This window comes from Anguilla anguilla, chromosome 15 (genome assembly GCF_013347855.1).
Source record: "Anguilla anguilla isolate fAngAng1 chromosome 15, fAngAng1.pri, whole genome shotgun sequence".
In the NCBI taxonomy this organism is placed as follows: Eukaryota; Metazoa; Chordata; class Actinopteri; order Anguilliformes; family Anguillidae; genus Anguilla; species Anguilla anguilla.
The window spans coordinates 30325485-30342634 of NC_049215.1; the positions used below are offsets into that span (position 1 = coordinate 30325485).

Consider the following 17150-nt stretch of genomic DNA (forward strand, 5'->3'; position numbering starts at 1 on the left):
TTGTGAAGTCCCCTAAGTAAACCCGTAGGCCTACTTTGCATGTCGAGGGTAAAACATTGGAGCTCTCATTGAAGTGAATGGGGAACAACAGACTTTTGAAGGCAAAAAAAAAAAAAAAAAACTTTCTCGATGGTAGGCTATATGGAAACTCGATTGACGATCGTTACGTTTTATATGAAAAGCAGATATGACAATATCCATTGTGTAATAAAATATGGACATTTTAATAAATAGGCTATTTACCCAAGACTTCTGGATCAAAACAACCATTGTTTCAGAAACAGCCGCACATAAAATTTATGATCACAAAAAATGGACCGATTAGTTTTTTTTTTTTTTTTTTGTGGAACAAATCAACTTAGATTTCTACATTGAATTCAAAGGTCAGCAAGCGCTTTTGCCCTCAAGCGTTCGCAGTAGAGGCTGTTGCTCATTACTTCCAAGGTTTCACAACCTGGCCCCTCCTACCCTCTCCAGCCCTATATGTATATATATAGATGCTTGTTTCTGGACGGTGATGTGCACAGTAATATCGCGCTAAACAGAAGGAAAGAGGGAGAACGTCTGCGTGGGAAAGTGTGGTAATAGGTTTTTATCATTTTGGAGCTTCTTGACAAAAATTGGAAAATGTCTACCTTGTCCGAACGTGAACGGAGGAATTGCACGAAATTGCTAGCCTTTCTGTCATATTCCGATTTAAAAGCACTCTGTGATACTGTCACTAACAAATTGATCACGGTGCACAACCCAGAAGGTGAGTCCGAACGCTTGACAACTTTTAAAAGTATATCTTCGAAAGTTTGATCGCATGCGTAACTGCTGTTTTTATGTGATTATATTTGCGATCAGATCTTGTCCTTGTTTGTTTTCAGCGGCAATTAACACGATCTTGGCATACACTCAGAGTGCAGAAGAATTACTGCAGCGAAGGAAGGTGTATCGTGACGCTATATTTAAGTACCTGGCCAGTGAGCGTATTGCCGTGCCTCCCGACGCCGAGAAGAATCAGCTCGTGGAGAGAACCCTGCAGTTTTGGGCTTCGAATACGATGGTAAAAGCAAATAACGTTACAATCGCATACAGTTCTATAAGGAATTATCTTCTCTGTAGGATGAAGCAATGTGCTAGTCTCGACCCGCTACATTAATCACATTTACCCCAGTCCTAAAGTTATGATTGTAGCCTAGACTGGACGCCTGTCTTAATTTTTCATGAAAAAATAATGTTGAGTGTGGCGAACTGTTTTGACATTTCATCTCTTTCTACTGACATCGGCTGTTGTTACTTGTAAATGAGGCTACATTTTATAATAATTGTTACAAGTAATAAATTGAGTTGTACATTTTTCACTTTCAGAACAGATGTGTTAAACATATTTTATCACACCTCCATGTCTAGTTAAGAACGACAGATTCTGTGTTGCTCTCAACGCAGTGTGTTAAAAGGTTTCCCTTTCAAACACATTAATTGTATATTTGTAACAAAAAACTGGACACAAAACTTTGACCCAAAATTTGTTGAAAGTAACAAAAAAATGGTAACATAAAAAGTGTGTTGAATATTAATACATCCTTTCTGAGAGTGTTAGGAGTTTTAAATTTCATTCGTGACATCAAGAGTTTACTTATTACCAGCTGAAAATGAATGTGTAATATGGCGTGTATTTAATGCCAATAATCAGCGCGAGCAGATATTCACTGCACGAGCACTGAACCACTTTCACGCGTGAAAATTCCAACACCGAGAGTAAAACAAGCAGCCACGGGCGCGCAGATATTCACTGCGCGAGTACAAAACTACTTTCACGCACGCAAATTTCAACACCGAGAGTAAAACAATGAGCCGCGGGCGAGCTGGTGGACCCTTGGTTCTACACCTCCGTGAAGTTGGCACCCCATGTGATCAGAACATGAATAAAAATATTGTCATTCGTTTGTGCTGCGTTTGTGCCGATTTGTGCCGTAAAAATCATAATTTGTGCAGGTATGGTTTTTGATATATTTCACATTATATTTTATGAGCAGTGACGTCATTTTCCACCCCATCATTGTCCAAATCGCTCCAAAGTAGTCTCCGTTCGTTTGCGCTCCGTTTGTGCTGGTTTGTGCTGTATTTGTTTTGTTAAGTTAAGTCCCGTTATGTTTATTTAGATATGAAGCGTTTTATTATTAGCCATGACATCATCTTCCACCCCAACAAGCTCCGAATCGGCCCAAAGTGGTGTCATTCGTTTGTGCTGGGTTTGTGCCGTAAAAAAATATTGCCTGTGTCGGTATGAAACGGTGCTGTTTGTGTCGTTTGTTTTCAATTTGTAGCGCCTAGCTACAAATTTATGATCAATTTCTAAAATTGATCATAAATTATGTTGGAAACCATACATAAATAATGTAAAAACAAAAATGTCTTAAAACCATTGCACTATTATATAAAACTAAAGATATCTTGAATCAGAACTCACTATATATACTGTATTGTTCTCTCATAGTTCCATACATTACCTACTGTGTGGAGGGGAAACGCATACAAAACCAACACTAATCCAATTTTCATGCCACAGAAGCGAGCTATAAGAATTGTAAATTGATTGGATTATTACGAACCAACCAACGCACTATATATTAACTTACATGCTTAAAATTTTTGTGATCTAGTTGATCTTAAAACTGCACAGATAATATACAAAGCACAAAATAATTTGCTTCCCAACTGTATTCAGAGGTTGTTTGAAATTAGAGAGAGCCAGTATGAATTTAGGGGAATAGGTATGTTTTAAAAAAAGGGTAAGGACAAATATAAAGAATAGATGTATATCTGTCAAAGGGGTTAACTTGTTGAATGGTTGTGACAAGGCATTAAGAATGTGTAGTTCCTTTTTGCAAATTTAAAAAATGTTTAAAATAATGTGGTAAACAAATAGAAACAAAAACAAAAGTTCCAAACACTTCATACACAATAATGATCATACCTCAGTTTTATGTTTTGTTTTGTTTTTGTATAGCCTAAACATCGTAGTGAAAGGGTTGCCTATAAGAATGTGTTATGTAAAAAGGGTAGGTATAATAAGCTAAAAGCTTCAGCCTACACCTTTTCGGTCAATATTTTTTTGTTTTCCTTTTAATTTAATGCCTTATTGTTATTTATTTATTTTTATCTAATTCTTTTTGGAAAATTGTTAATAAGGACCGAAATAATTACTACTACTACTACTACTACCAGAAAAGCACGGAAGAACCTCTAGCAACAAGGGAGAAAATCTGCATCGTTCACAGTAAGCACATTTTGATCAGGCCTGCAACGGGGTTCTTTTATTAGGACTCCTACGAAGTAGGAACCCTATTGTTTTTGTTGGTATTATTTATTTATTTATTTATTTATTTATTTATTTCCTGGAAATGGTCAAATAACAAATATTTCTTGTCCAAAAATGATATAAATGACCAGGTCTAAACTAGGGACCATGAGTAACTTTGCCAGAAAGAATGACAATCATTCGTCCATAGGTGGCGCTACAGTAACCGATTCAAAACGCAAATTTCAAAATGCTGGCATTTCCATATGGAGGAATATTTCGGACAAAATTAAATAAATAAATACATCATGAAATGTGGGCATAAATAATTAAATACATCATTAAATGTGAGCATAAATAATTAAATGTGGCACGGAATGTACGTATGTATGTATGTATTTATTTATTTCAATGACCCTATGTGCCACATTAAATAAGGCTTTAAATGAAAACCGCCACTTTTATTTATTTCAATGACACCACGTGTGCGACATTAAATAAGGTTTGAAATTAAAACGGTCAATCTGGGTGGGATTCGAGCCTTTAACTTCACGTATGCCAGTCCATAACTTCGGCAGTGCCCCACCAACACCATAACGTTCAATATGTGAAATTTCTTGGTCAAACGTGTCCGTGGAGTAACATGGTGGTTTTCATGCTTTCTCGGTTTTATGTGCCATTTTCACAAGAGGCATTGAAGAAACAGGATGAGTAAAGTATTAAATATGTCCGTACTTTATTTTTAGAGAAATATGCGTTTTAATTTCATCGTCCTATTTTCAACCGTTTGAGAATGTTATCGACTTAGTGCGTCACAGGCACAGTAACCACTCCCCTTGACTGACACACCGCCCTGCTACAAGTGTGCTGTGAAGATTAGGTAGCAAACAACAAGGCTGAATCCTTCTGACGTAATTTACATAGAAACTCAGATCGTCTGGTTTCACTCACTGTGGCCAAGCGGAATCGATAACGTTTCAGAAAATATATAATTTTAAAAAGGTTTAATTCAATCTTCTACAGGGACTTTGTGTGAAAGAAAATTTCGGTGCCGCTGACTATAATCGAATGTTTTTTACATGTACCGTTCGATTGAGCAAGTATCTTTCAAGGTACATTTTTATGGGTTAGTGCTGTCGGATTGTGCTAGCTACTTCACATTAAACTTGTACGGCAATCAGTAGAGGCTAACAGCACAGCACCGAAAAGGGCCACAAACTTCCTTTTATGTGAGAAATAATGTATTGTCGAGTTCAGGCGCATACACTGCTGGCGTCATTCTGAAGCTCCGTTTTGCCCTCCCTACTGTCAGTCAGATTGCTGTGATAGCTCATTCTAAATCATATTTGGGGACCCATGGATAACTCGTGACCCATAGTTTGTGCCGCTGGCTTACATGCAAGACGATGCAAATATTTGACTAACGTTAGGTTCACTTATTAGAGTGCCTTTTAAGGACTATTAGATTATTAATTATTAATTAGACTATAATTATCGGCTCAAATTAATACCAAAAGTATTTGTATTTGTAAGCAATGACTTGTGCTTACAACTTATGGTTTGTGTTTGTACATTGCGAGTTGAAACTGAAACAATGTATTTTGTACTTGTAAGCAATGACTTGTGCTTGCAACTTATGGTTCGTGTTTGTACTCTGCAAGTTAAACCTGTAAAAAAACGTTGTGTTTGTGCATATAGATTTTCGTGAGGATGGAGGGTCACATCTGTAATTTAAAATCTACATGTGTTTTGTAATCTGAAGTGGTTTATTAACATTTGTGAACATAAAAATTACGAATGCAAAACAGTTTTTTACGTGCGACACTCCCTTAACATGCAACGCCCAGTTTACAAGAAGAAAGTTACAGACAGACTTTTGGCACTGTTTTTACGCATCCGATATGGAGAGCCAATCGTTCAAGGCATTTTCAACTATCCAATCAGCGCTCCAGTAGATACCAGGGTTGCCATGTTCGGCAATTTTCCCCCCATTGAGTCTCCAAGAACGTCGTTATTAAAGGACATATTGCAGGTTGGAGACCCCAGTGAATCAATGTGTAGGAAAATGATGTAGGAACTAGATTTTCGTAAAAAAATATACCTATATATACACTACCGTGACTTCTGGAGTCGTTTTTGTGAGAGAATTTTACTTCCGCGTCTTAAAAAAAAAAAAAAACACCAAACAGAAGTGACGCAACAAAAGTTAAGTTTTACAATAAGAAGAATGGGTACCATGCCATTCTACAGTCAATATCTGGGAATAAATATTGAATAAATATACAACCTTGCCATTGGTTTTACAAGTAGAGATGTCCCTTTTGAGACTGAGTGGTCATATATTGTCTTGGACAATCTATTTGTGAAATATACGTGCATTTGTGACGCCTGGGTACCTTACAAAATAGCTGTGCGTAATACCACACGTGTTGTTTACGGCGTTGTTTCCCTTTTTAGTACAGTCTGGCTTAATTGACACTTCATTTATTCAGTAGGTGAGAGTATAAGCTTTCTAACGATGTATAACATGTCTAATTTTGCTTTTGGAATAGCGTTTTATAGTTCAGAGTAACCAAACGTTTTCTCATCATCGCATTCACTTACACATTCACTCTGTGGTAGCAGACGCTGAACATGACGAAAACGTTGTCAACGATATTATGTAAATTCTTGGAAAATACTATTATTATTGAGGACTTCTGGGCATAGCTAAGCCATATGTTTGCTGATAGACCTAGCTGACATCGTTTTTTGGAGAAAACCCCCCCTTCCCAAAAAAAAGAAACAAGCGAATAGAACACTATCATTGATTTACTGTCTCTGTCGCCTATACTTAACCTTGTCTGAAAATGACCATTTGACAAGTTAATGCAGGATTTAATCATAATCAGCGTTTTGTGCAGGTGAAGCGATGGGACTGCACTGCTGCTCTCTCGTCGGACCACCAAACACGCTTCCACTGTGCTACTGTCCATCTCAGATGAGCCGAGCCCAGAGAAGTCGGCGGCGCATCTGGACAGTGTTGATGTATGGCTTCTGCTTTGCATAGTAAAGCCTTAACTTGCATCTGTAGATGGAGCGGCAAATGGTGTTGACTAACAAAGGTTTACCGAAGTATTCCCGAGCCCATGTCATGATATCCATTACATACACATGACGACTTTTAAGACAGTGACGTCTGAGGGATCAGAGATCACGCGTATTCAGAAGATTTGACCGGATTCCTTGAATCTTTTAATTACACTGAACAAAAATATAAACGCAACACTTTTATTTTTGCAGTCATTTTTAATGCGTTTAAATAATACCTCAAAGATTTGTTCTATGTGCACAAAGATCTTACTTCTCTCAAATTTTGCCCACAAATTTGTTTATATCACTGTTAGCTCGCATTTCTCCTTTGTCAAGATAATCCATCTCCTGCACAGTTGAGGCATATCAAGATGCTGATTAAAAGCCATGATCACTACACAGGTGTTCCTTATGATGGGGTCAATAAAAGGTCACCCTAAAATGTTGTTTTTTTGTTGTTCAACACCATGTCACAGATGCCTCAAGAGTTAAGAGATCATGCAATTGGCATGCTGACTGCAGGAATGTCCTGTAGAGCTGTTGCCAGAGTAATGGGTGTTCATTTCTCCACCATAAGCTGCCTCCAGCGTCATTTCAGAGATTTTGGAAGTTCATCCAACAGGCCTCACAACCGCAGACCACGTCTAACCACGCCAGCCCAGGACCGCCACAAACGACTTCTTCACCTGCGGGATCGTCTGACGCCAGCCACACGGACAGCTGATGAAACAGTTGGTTTACACAAGAATTTCTGCACAGACTGTCAGAAATCGCCTCAGGGAAGCTCATCTGCGTGCTCGACGTCCTCACCGGGGTCTTGATTTGTTTGCAGTTCGGCGTCACAATCGACGTGGGCAAGAGCTCACCTTTGATGGCCACATCTTCCATGTTCTCTCAGTTCTTCCATGGCCTGCATACTCACCAGACATGTCACCCATTGAGCATGTTTGGGATGCTCTGGATCGGCGCATATGACAGTGTGTTCCAGTTCCCACCAATATCCAACAACTTAGTACAGCTATTGAAGAGGAGTGGGACAATATTCCACAGGCTACAATCAACAATTTTATCAATTCAATGTGAAGGAGATGTGTTGCGTTGCATGAGGCAAATGTCGGTCACACTAAGATACTGATCGGTATTCTGTTAATTTCATGGTATCTTCTTTTTTGCGGAATCACAGGATTTGAGACACTTCTGTGAGAAAAATAAATCAATTTTAAACAATAATTTCTTTGTCCACGAGTGGATTCGAACTGATGTTACCATACAGCCTATTACAGCAATACACTGTTGGCCCCACTCAGCCAGGATCGAACTCGCTGTTGAAACTGGGAAATTTCTTGGGTGATAATAGAAGACCTCCTGTTGAATCCATATGGTCTGGTAATATTGTAGCCGGTTAACTGAACGTGTAGATGGTACGTCATAATGCAGTGTATACGTTCAGTGAATGTTGGGTAGATGTGGTTCAAAAGCAATAATTGAGAAGTAATAGACAATTAGTGAGGAAAAAAGCAGGTTAAAGAAAGTTGTTTCAGGCGGAGCTTGAACCTGGCACCCTATGATGCATAGACCGTGACATTGATCACTCAGCCACAAACAGACTGGTTGTTGAAATTGGAAATGTTTTAGAGTAAAAAGATAAGTCTATTTTGCGTGTGTATGTGAGATTTTGATTGGCTCATGTAGGTGAAGGCTTGGCCGGTGTCGGTAAAATGTCCAACGGGGAGACATTTTGTTTGTGGGCTAGGTGGCAGGAAAAAGAAGGAGAAACAAACGCAAAATCCCCTTTGTTTGGGGCTTTATTGTGTGGACATGTGAAGTTGTTAATGAATTTTGTCTGTTGAAATGGAGTCAGAATGTACTGAAATTCATGTTTAAGGGCCGAGAGTCTATGGCTGTTGCGGTTAATTCTGTGGGGAACCCTGAAACGTGCCGAACTCTCGGTGCTGTATAGGTATTGGGCATACCTGCCATCCCAATAAGCTGTCGGTTCTCAACCTTAGCACTGGGTGCAATGTCGCCCCCTGCTGATATCTATAATTCTTGCTAAAAAAGCAAGTGTCCCCATTGGGCTCCATTCATTTTTGACAGCAAAAATAAAGCACTTCCACTCAAATATTGAGGTTACCTCCATGCATTATATTAGGAAGAAAAATCGCTTTTTTTCCCCCCCCGGGGTAAATTTTTTTCCTTACCACTCAATGTTGTCTATTTATTTTAGCCAATGTCTGCACTGTGTCAGGGTTTTCAGGGTAATGGACCCAAACGCAGAGGAGAAAAAACCAGAAACTCAAAAGGAAAATTGAACAAAGACTTTTACTAGAAAAAAAACAGGAACAAACAAAGGGGCCATGAGTGGCAAAACCATGAAACTCAAAATTCCTAAGAAAGACAAAAACAGGCAAACTTCTCAAAAATACAAGAAACACACAGAACAAACATGGGCAGGGCAGATCACAGGTAGGAAAGCACACAAACACAGGCAGAAACATACAGGCGGAAACACAAGGACAAACACTCACATGAAACGTACAAGCAGGACCAAAGCGGGCAGATACATAGTCAGAAACAAACACAGAAACAAAGTCAGAAACACAAGGAACCAGCACCCGAGTCAGGGGGACAAAGGACTTAAATAGACTGAAAACAAACAAGACACAGGAGGGCACAATTAACAATCAAACCAGGACAGGGTGGGAACAACGAGACAATCAAACGATCAGAAACCCCCCCCCCCCCAAGGGACAGCTCCTGACATCCCTGAAGGCTGACCTGGGGAGGGAGTGTAACAGGGGGAGGGAGTGTAACAGAGGGGAAGCAGCGGAAGAACCCTCCAGGGAGCTGGGCGAAGCGCCAGACCCCTCCTGGGAGCTGGTCGAAGCGCCAGACCCCTCCTGGGAGCTGGACAGACCAGGAGCAGCCCCTCCAGGGAGCCAGGCCCCTCCAGGGAGCTGGGCGAAGCGCCAGACCCCTCCTGGGAGCTGGACAGACCAGGAGCAGCCCCTCCAGGGAGCCAGGCCCCTCCAGGGAGCTGGGCGAAGCAGCAGGCCCCCCCTGGGAGCTGGGCGAAGCGCCAGACCCCTCCAGGGAGCTGGACAGACCAGGAGCAGCCCCTCCAGGGAGCCAGGCCCCTCCAGGGAGCTGGGCGAAGCAGCAGGCCCCCCCTGGGAGCTGGGCGAAGCGCCAGACCCCTCCAGGGAGCTGGACAGACCAGAAGCAGCAGGCCCCTCCTGGGAGCTGGACAGACCAGGAGCAGCAGGCCCCTCCTGGGAGCTGGACAGACCAGGAGCAGCAGGCCCCTTCCCCGGGCGCTGGGCGAAGCGGCAGGCCCCTTCCCCGGGCGCTGGGCGAAGCGGCAGGCCCCTTCCCCGGGCGGAGCAGGAGGCCTCCCCTGGGCGCTGGGCGGAGCAGGAGGCTCCTGCTGGACTTGGGGCAGAGCAGGCAGCCCCCCCTGCAGTCTGGGTTGGGCAGGGGACAGAAACACGGACCCCAGCCATAGGGAACCCGGCTGGGCAGCCGGACGGGACCGGCAGACCCTTTAAAAAGGACCAGCCAAGACCCCTACAAAGAAGCAGGCAAGGGGTCTACTGGCTGAGGGGCTCGAGGTCTGGCCGACCGGGAGGCAGCCCGACCACCTCGCCTCCGTGACTGCCCGCCCCGGGCTCTGGGAGGCTCGAGGGTGAACACCAGCTTGAGCTCCCAATCACTAGGTGGCGAGTCCTCCAGGTCACCCCACATCGGTGGCATTTACAAAATAAAAAAAAATAAAAAATCACAGGGAAAAAAAAGGGAAAAGGAAAAAAAACTCTGCTGGGTCCAGTACTGGCTGATTCCTTGTGTCAGGGTTTTCAGGGTAATGGACCCAAACGCAGAGGAGAAAAAACCAGAAACTCAAAAGGAAAATTGAACAAAGACTTTTACTAGAAAAAACAAACAGGAACAAACAAAGGGGCCATGAGTGGCAAAACCATGAAACTCAAAAAATTCCTAAGAAAAACAAAAACAGGCGAACTTCTCAAAAATACAAGAAACACACAGAACAAACACGGGCAGGGCAGATCACAGGTAGGTAAGCACACAGAAACACAGGCAGAAACACACAGGCGGAAACACAAGCGGAAACACAAGCACAAACACTCACATGAAACGCACAAGCAGGACCAAAGCGGGCAGATACATAGTCAGAAACGAACACAGAAACAAAAGTCAGAAACACAAGGAACCAGCATCCGAGTCAAGGAGACAAAGGACTTAAATAGACTGAAAACCAACAAGACACAGGAGGGCACAATTAACAATCAAACCAGGACAGGGTGGGAATGACGAGACAATCAGAAACAATAATGAAGTAATTGAAAGCAATAATACAATTAACAGGGGAACAAGCAGGACACAAAACAGAAGTGCCGCCATCTGGCGGCCCAACAAGAAAAAACAGAGACAGAAACACAGAACCACACTATCCTCGTTGTACACGTGATTTAGGCAACTGAGCATGTCTTTTACATATATCATCCATGCTGCAGCAGAGAGACATCAGGACAGGCCATCACAAGGTCAGAAAGTAATTTATGATCTTAAGGTCAAAGGGCACACTTACTTAATTGGGGAGAAAGTCTGGGTGAAAAACACAGCTAGGAGGAGGGGTAAGTGTCCAAAATTCCAGAGGCACTATAATAGCCCGTTTGAGGTCTGTCAGAAAGTATCCGAAGAGCTGTATGAACTGTGTGACCAAGAGAGAAATCTAAAAGTTATTCATTATAATCGCCTAAAGCCATGCTTCATTGACTCTATTCCAGAGCAACCAACAGCAACGGAGAGAAACTACAACACAGCAGTCCCATCTACCTAGTGGATCCACAGACGTCCTGGCACGAGACAGAATTGCCCAGCGGGAGCTTCAGCGTCGACGAGACCCTCAGCGGGACCTTCCACTCCCTGGGCCGAGCCTTCAGCATAATCCAAACCAACAGAGCCGTCAACAGCACCATCGTTCTCGTGGGGGCCAACTGCGGGGCCTTCAAAGTGAGACTGTGGACAGGATCTCCGGAACCTCCGAGACCACCGACAGGGTCTTCAACATCGACGATGTATTCAAAAGTATGGACAGTATGTTCACTAAGTGACAACACCAGCACGACCAACTGCTAGCCGTCATAGTTTGAGGGGCACAACACTGACGACTACAGTGTCTCAGGGCGGGGGGTGGGACGACTTTGTTTCTAATATTGTTTTTATTTTTATTGTAGTTACTGGAGTCGGCCAGTGTGTGGGGTGCCCCTTTTCTAATTGAGAGCACCTGGGGGAAACCCTATAATAAGGAAGTCCCAGTGCTTTCTGCCCCGTTCTGTCCCTCTTTCTCACTGAATTCTAGGTAATCCTGCTCCAGGTCGGGCGGTTCGACGGCCCAATGATTTTTTTCCTTCACCCTCCTTTCTTCACAAGTTTTATGTTGTACATTCACATCCCATTGTTGCAGACACACATCCACACACATTTAATATAAATACCCTACATTTCACTCATACATGCATCATTGTCTTCTTAATAAATCATTCCTTTGTTTAAAAATATACCTTGTTGTGTGGTCTCCCTTTTTGTCATGACTATAGCTTGACTCGTAACAAAATGGTGGCAGCAGAGGAATAGACTTCACGGTTTATCCTTTGTGTGTCGGCGACTGATAATTTAGCGGATTGAGTTCTGGGCAGAAACACACAGGCGGAAACACAAGCGGAAACACAAGCACAAACACTCACATGAAACGCACAAGCAGGACCAAAGTGGGCAGATACATAGTCTGAAACGAACACAGAAACAAAGTCAGAACCACAAGGAACCAGCACCCGAGTCAAGGAGACAAAGGACTTAAATAGACTGAAAACCAACAAGACACAGGAGGGCACAATTAACAATCAAACCAGGACAGGGTGGGAATGACGAGACAATCAGAAACAATAATGAAGTAGTTGAAAGCAATAATACAATTAACAGGGGAATGAGCAGGACACAAAACAGAAGTGGCCCAACAAGAAAAAACAGAGACAGAAACACAGAACCACACTATCCTCGTTGTACATGTGATTTAGGCAACTGAGCATGTCTGTTGAGTGAAATAATTGTACTTCCCTGTTCTGATGTGCTCCCTATAACAACTTGTCAGATTTTAGCCATTTTGGGAACTAAATGGACATGTGCTGAATACTAACCATCTGTTTATGTCGATATTTAGATGGCTGTTCAACCAGCACACCCAATGTGACACAACTTGCTTTAGTACATCCAATTTCAATTGAATACCATCCAGTTTCAAATGGGCCATTTCGTGGTTGTTTAAAAAAGTGTGTGTAATATGGGTGGACATGGAGCGAATATCACTTCATTGCGTGTAACCTCCTACAAACCAAACCCTCGTACAGAGCCCCATGAGCGCCGCTCCACTCGCTTTGTCCGTACTGGTGCTACATGTCACGGGTTGGCGAGGGAATGGACCCAAATGCAGAGTTAAAAAAAACCCCAAGAACTCCAAAAGGGGAATAGAGACTTTAATTACAAAAACTCAAAAACAGAAAACAGAAAATCCAAAGAGAAGCTAAACGGGCAGGGCAGAAACTGGTGCACAAAAACAGGCACGGGGAAACACGGGCAAACGCTCAGGCAAGACACATGGAAACACAAACGAAAACACAAGGAACCAGCACCCGAGTCAGGGAAAAAGAAGACTTAAATAGACAAGACACTGACGAGACACAGCACAATCAGGCCACAGAGAGGGAAGGGAAAACGAGACAACCAAAAAACAATAATTGAACAATTGAAAACAATAATACAATTAAATAGGGTACAAGCAGGACACAAAACAGAAGTACCGCCATCTGGCGGCCCAACAAGGAAAAAGAGAAACAAAAAGACAGAACCATGACACTACAGACAATTAACCTCCTAGACATTGTTGATTGTGTGGTCAAGCAGGCCATTTGAGCTATGATTGCCCCCAACAATCGGGAAACTGTTAAAACTAGAAAGGGGGCGTGAGATCGGTGATAGACCCCCCTCCACACTCAACCCAAATCCCACCCTGTTGACATCTTGCTTGGTAACCCGGGAGCAGGGATATATTGCAAACAAACCGGTCAAATGCTTAATTGATACATGGGCTCAGGTATCATTATTTAGTAAAACATTTTGGGAATCTGTGAATAGTCCAGGCCAGTCTCTGGAGACATATGCAGTTGGGGCTTTTGAAGCAAATTGAACCTTTGAGAGCGTTGGGAGTATGGGATGGAATGTGTTCTTAAAATGATCTAAAACTACCTCAGCAACTTTTAATTATACGTGGCCTTAGCCAGAGTGTACTGTGAGGCACTGACTTTCTTTCCCAGTTTGGGGCAGTAATTGATGTTAAAACCTCTACCTGTAGTCTAATGGGTAAGAAATTTCCCTTAATACGGACTCTCGGGTGGGGTGATGTGGGTATAGTAGTGGTAACACAAGACAGTCTTATCCCCCCTTGCACAGAAATGATAATTCATAGCCACATATCGGGTTTATGGGACCAGGATATTCAAGGGCTTATAGAACCTACCAAGTACTTTGGGGATAAACAAGGTGTCATGATGGCTAGATAATGATAATGATCATCCCCAGTCAGATGGGCTAGTAGAGCGTCTTAACAGAACATTGACTACTATGTTATCCCTGTTTGTATAGCCTAATGAGGACATTTGGGATGAACTCTTGCCATATGCATTGATAGTCTACCGTAGCAGTACACACGCTAGCACAAACTACTGTCCTTACTCAGTCTTTTTTGGCTAGGAGATTACATTACCTGCGGACATACTATTTGATACCAGAGCTAACAACGAGTGCACTAGTGTCCAAGCTTCTGTCACCAAACTCAGAGAGTTTGGTGACAGAGAGGTTACATATATCATCCATGCTGCAGCAGAGAGACATCAGGACAGGCCATCACAAGGTCAGAAAGTAATTTATGATCTTAAGGTCAAAGGGCACACTTACTTAATTGGGGATAAAGTCTGGGTGAAAAACACAGCTAGGAGGAGGGGTAAGTGTCCAAAATTCCAGAGGCACTATAATAGCCCGTTTGAGGTCTGTGTGACCAAGAGAGAAATCTAAAAGTTATTCATTATAATCGCCTAAAGCTATGCTTCATTGACTCTATTCCAGAGCAACCAACAGCAATGGAGAGAAACTACAACACGGCCATTAGCCAACGAGTTCCAGCAGTCCCATCTACCTGGTGGATCCACAGACGTCCTGGCACGAGACAGAACTGCCCAGCGGGAGCTTCAGCGTCGACCAGACCCTCAGTGGGACCTTAGGGATCATCCACTCCCTGGGCCGAGCCTTCAGCATAATCCAAACCAACAGAGCCGTGAACAGCGCCATCGTTCTCGTGGGGGCCAACTGCGGGGCCTTCAAAGTGAGACTGTGGACAGGATCTCCGGAACCTCCGAGACCACCGACAGGGTCTTCAACATCGAAGATGTATTCGAAAGTATGGACAGAATGTTCACTGAGTGACAACACCAGCACAACCAACTGCTAGCCGTCATAGTTTGTGGGTCACAACACTGACGACTACAGTGTCTCAGGGCGGGGGGTGTGATGACTTTGTTTCTAATATTGTTTTTATTTTTATTGTAGTTACTGGAGTCAGCCAGTGTGTGGGGTGCCCCTTTTCTAATTGAGAGCACCTGGGGGAAACCCTATAATAAGGAAGTCCCAGTGCTTTCTGCCCCGTTCTGTCCCTCTTTCTCACTGAATTCTAGGTAATCCTGCTCCAGGTCGGGCGGTTCGACGGCCCACAGGTTTTTTTCCTTCACCCTCCTTTCTTCACAGGTTTTGTGTTGTACATTCACATCCCATTGTTGCACAAGCGCATCCACACACATTTAATATAAATACCCTACATTTCACTCATACATGCATCATCGTCGTCTTCTTAATAAATCATTCCTTTGTTTAAAAATATACCTTGTTGTGTTGTCTCCCTTTTTGTAATGACTATAGTTTGACTCGTAACAAAATGGTGGCAGCAGAGGAATAGACTTCACGATGTATCCTTTGTGTGTCGGCGACTGATAATTTAGCGGATTGAGTTCCATAGTTGCGTTCCGAGCTGGAGTGTGTTTATTGCCTGATGCATGACCTTCACTCTGCTGTAACGTTTGGGAGCCACGCAAGGTTTTGTTTTCTTTGTTGTTTTTTTGTTTGTTAATCTTCTCTGGAGGAGGAGGAAGTGTAACCATCCGGGAATTTCTGTCCGCTGGGTTCTGCGGCTGTTTTGTCCTGCTACTGTATACCTGGTGAGTAGTACCTTCTGATGTTCTAGGCTGGTGATTAGTTGAGCGTTGTTCCTGTCAGTGAAGTTGGACAGTGGTAACTGGGACGGGGAACGCGTTCGTTGTTGCTCTGGAGGGCGCATATAATGGTGTCTCTATCCTTCGACTGTTGGGGAATTTGCCTAAATTTGTTGGGAAATTTGAATTTCCCTCACGTTTAAAGATCCCTGTATTAGCACCACTATTAGATGGAGCAGGTTTAGAGGGTTATGTATCATGTGGGACAGAGCGCTCAGCCAAGTTTATGGCTAAATCGCCTGTTCAGGCTTTTGTTGGTATTTTGTCCAGAGTAAAATTACTGGTGGCGTTGTTGTAGTACGGTGTATACGCTTTGTTCTTGTTCCACTGTTGAGCATTGGTAAGTGGACGGTCAGCTGAACTCCCTTTCAGATCCTGTAATACCCCCCTGCCCAGGGCCCCTCAGGACAGCGAACCAAAAGTAACACTAGACCCCCAGAATGGCACAAAGACTATGTGACACAAACATGGTGATACTAATGAGGATGCTCAGCAGAGGTGCAGAGTACTCTTCCAGATTCTGGGATACCCCAGAGCTCTCAGAAATTGTGAGCGTCAGAAATCGTGGTCGAAAGCGCACATACGATGATCGTGATGTTCGTGCATTAGTGCGATATATAAGGAAAAACGGAAGAGCAACTCTTCCTCTGGTGACTGAGAATGTCAATGCAGGACGTGATCAGACTGTGTCAGCAAGAACAGTTCGTTGACAACTACATAGAAAAGGATATTACAGTAGGATTGCAGTGCATAAACCCCTTATTACAAAGACAAATGCACATTTGAGAGTTCAGTGGTGCAAAAATCATAGGCGCTGGTCTACAGAGATGTGGAAAAAAGTGATATGGTCAGATGAGTCATTCTTCGCCATATTCTCGACAAGTGGGCAAGTGCATGTGTGGTCTACACCAGCCCTGAATGCTTGATCCCTACAGCAAGGGGGGCCACTGGCTGTGGTATGCTGTGGGGGGGACATTTTCCTGGCATGGTTTGGGTCCACTTCTCCCCTTAAGGGGAAGGGTCACTGCAAATCAATACGAAGTAATTCTGGGTTATCACCTTTAACCTATGATGAAACATTTCTATCCTGATGGGAATGGCCCCTAACCAGGGTGACAATGCCCCCATGCACAGGGCACAAGGGGTCACTGAATGGTTTGATGAGTATGAGAATGATGTGAATCATATGCTTCACAATCACCAGATCTCATCCCAAGTGAACACCTATGGGAGATTTTAGACCGACTTGTTTGAAAGCACTCTTCACCACCATCATAAAAACACAAAATGAGGGAATATCTTTTGGAAGAATGGTGTTCCATCACTCCAGTACAGTTCCAGAGACTTGTATAATCTATGCTGTTCATCAGACACATCACAAAGCTGTTCTGTAATGT

General features: G+C 43.1%; 1 protein-coding gene across 2 annotated transcripts; it reads left to right on the forward strand.

Annotated features, from left to right (window-relative positions):
* Positions 1-506: 506 nt before the first annotated feature.
* LOC118214334 (uncharacterized protein C3orf38-like) lies at positions 507-15366 on the forward strand. Of its 2 annotated transcripts, none has more exons than XM_035394229.1 (3): positions 507-754; positions 873-1051; positions 14558-15366. In XM_035394229.1, the coding sequence occupies exons 1-3, from the start codon at positions 628-630 to the stop codon at positions 14912-14914; spliced, it is 663 nt and encodes a 220-aa protein (XP_035250120.1). In that variant the 5' UTR covers positions 507-627; the 3' UTR covers positions 14915-15366. The 2 variants fall into 2 exon arrangements, with proteins under 2 accessions (XP_035250120.1, XP_035250121.1); XM_035394230.1 differs by lacking the exon at positions 14558-15366 and adding an exon at positions 11167-12047.
* The last annotated feature ends 1784 nt before the right edge of the window (positions 15367-17150 follow it).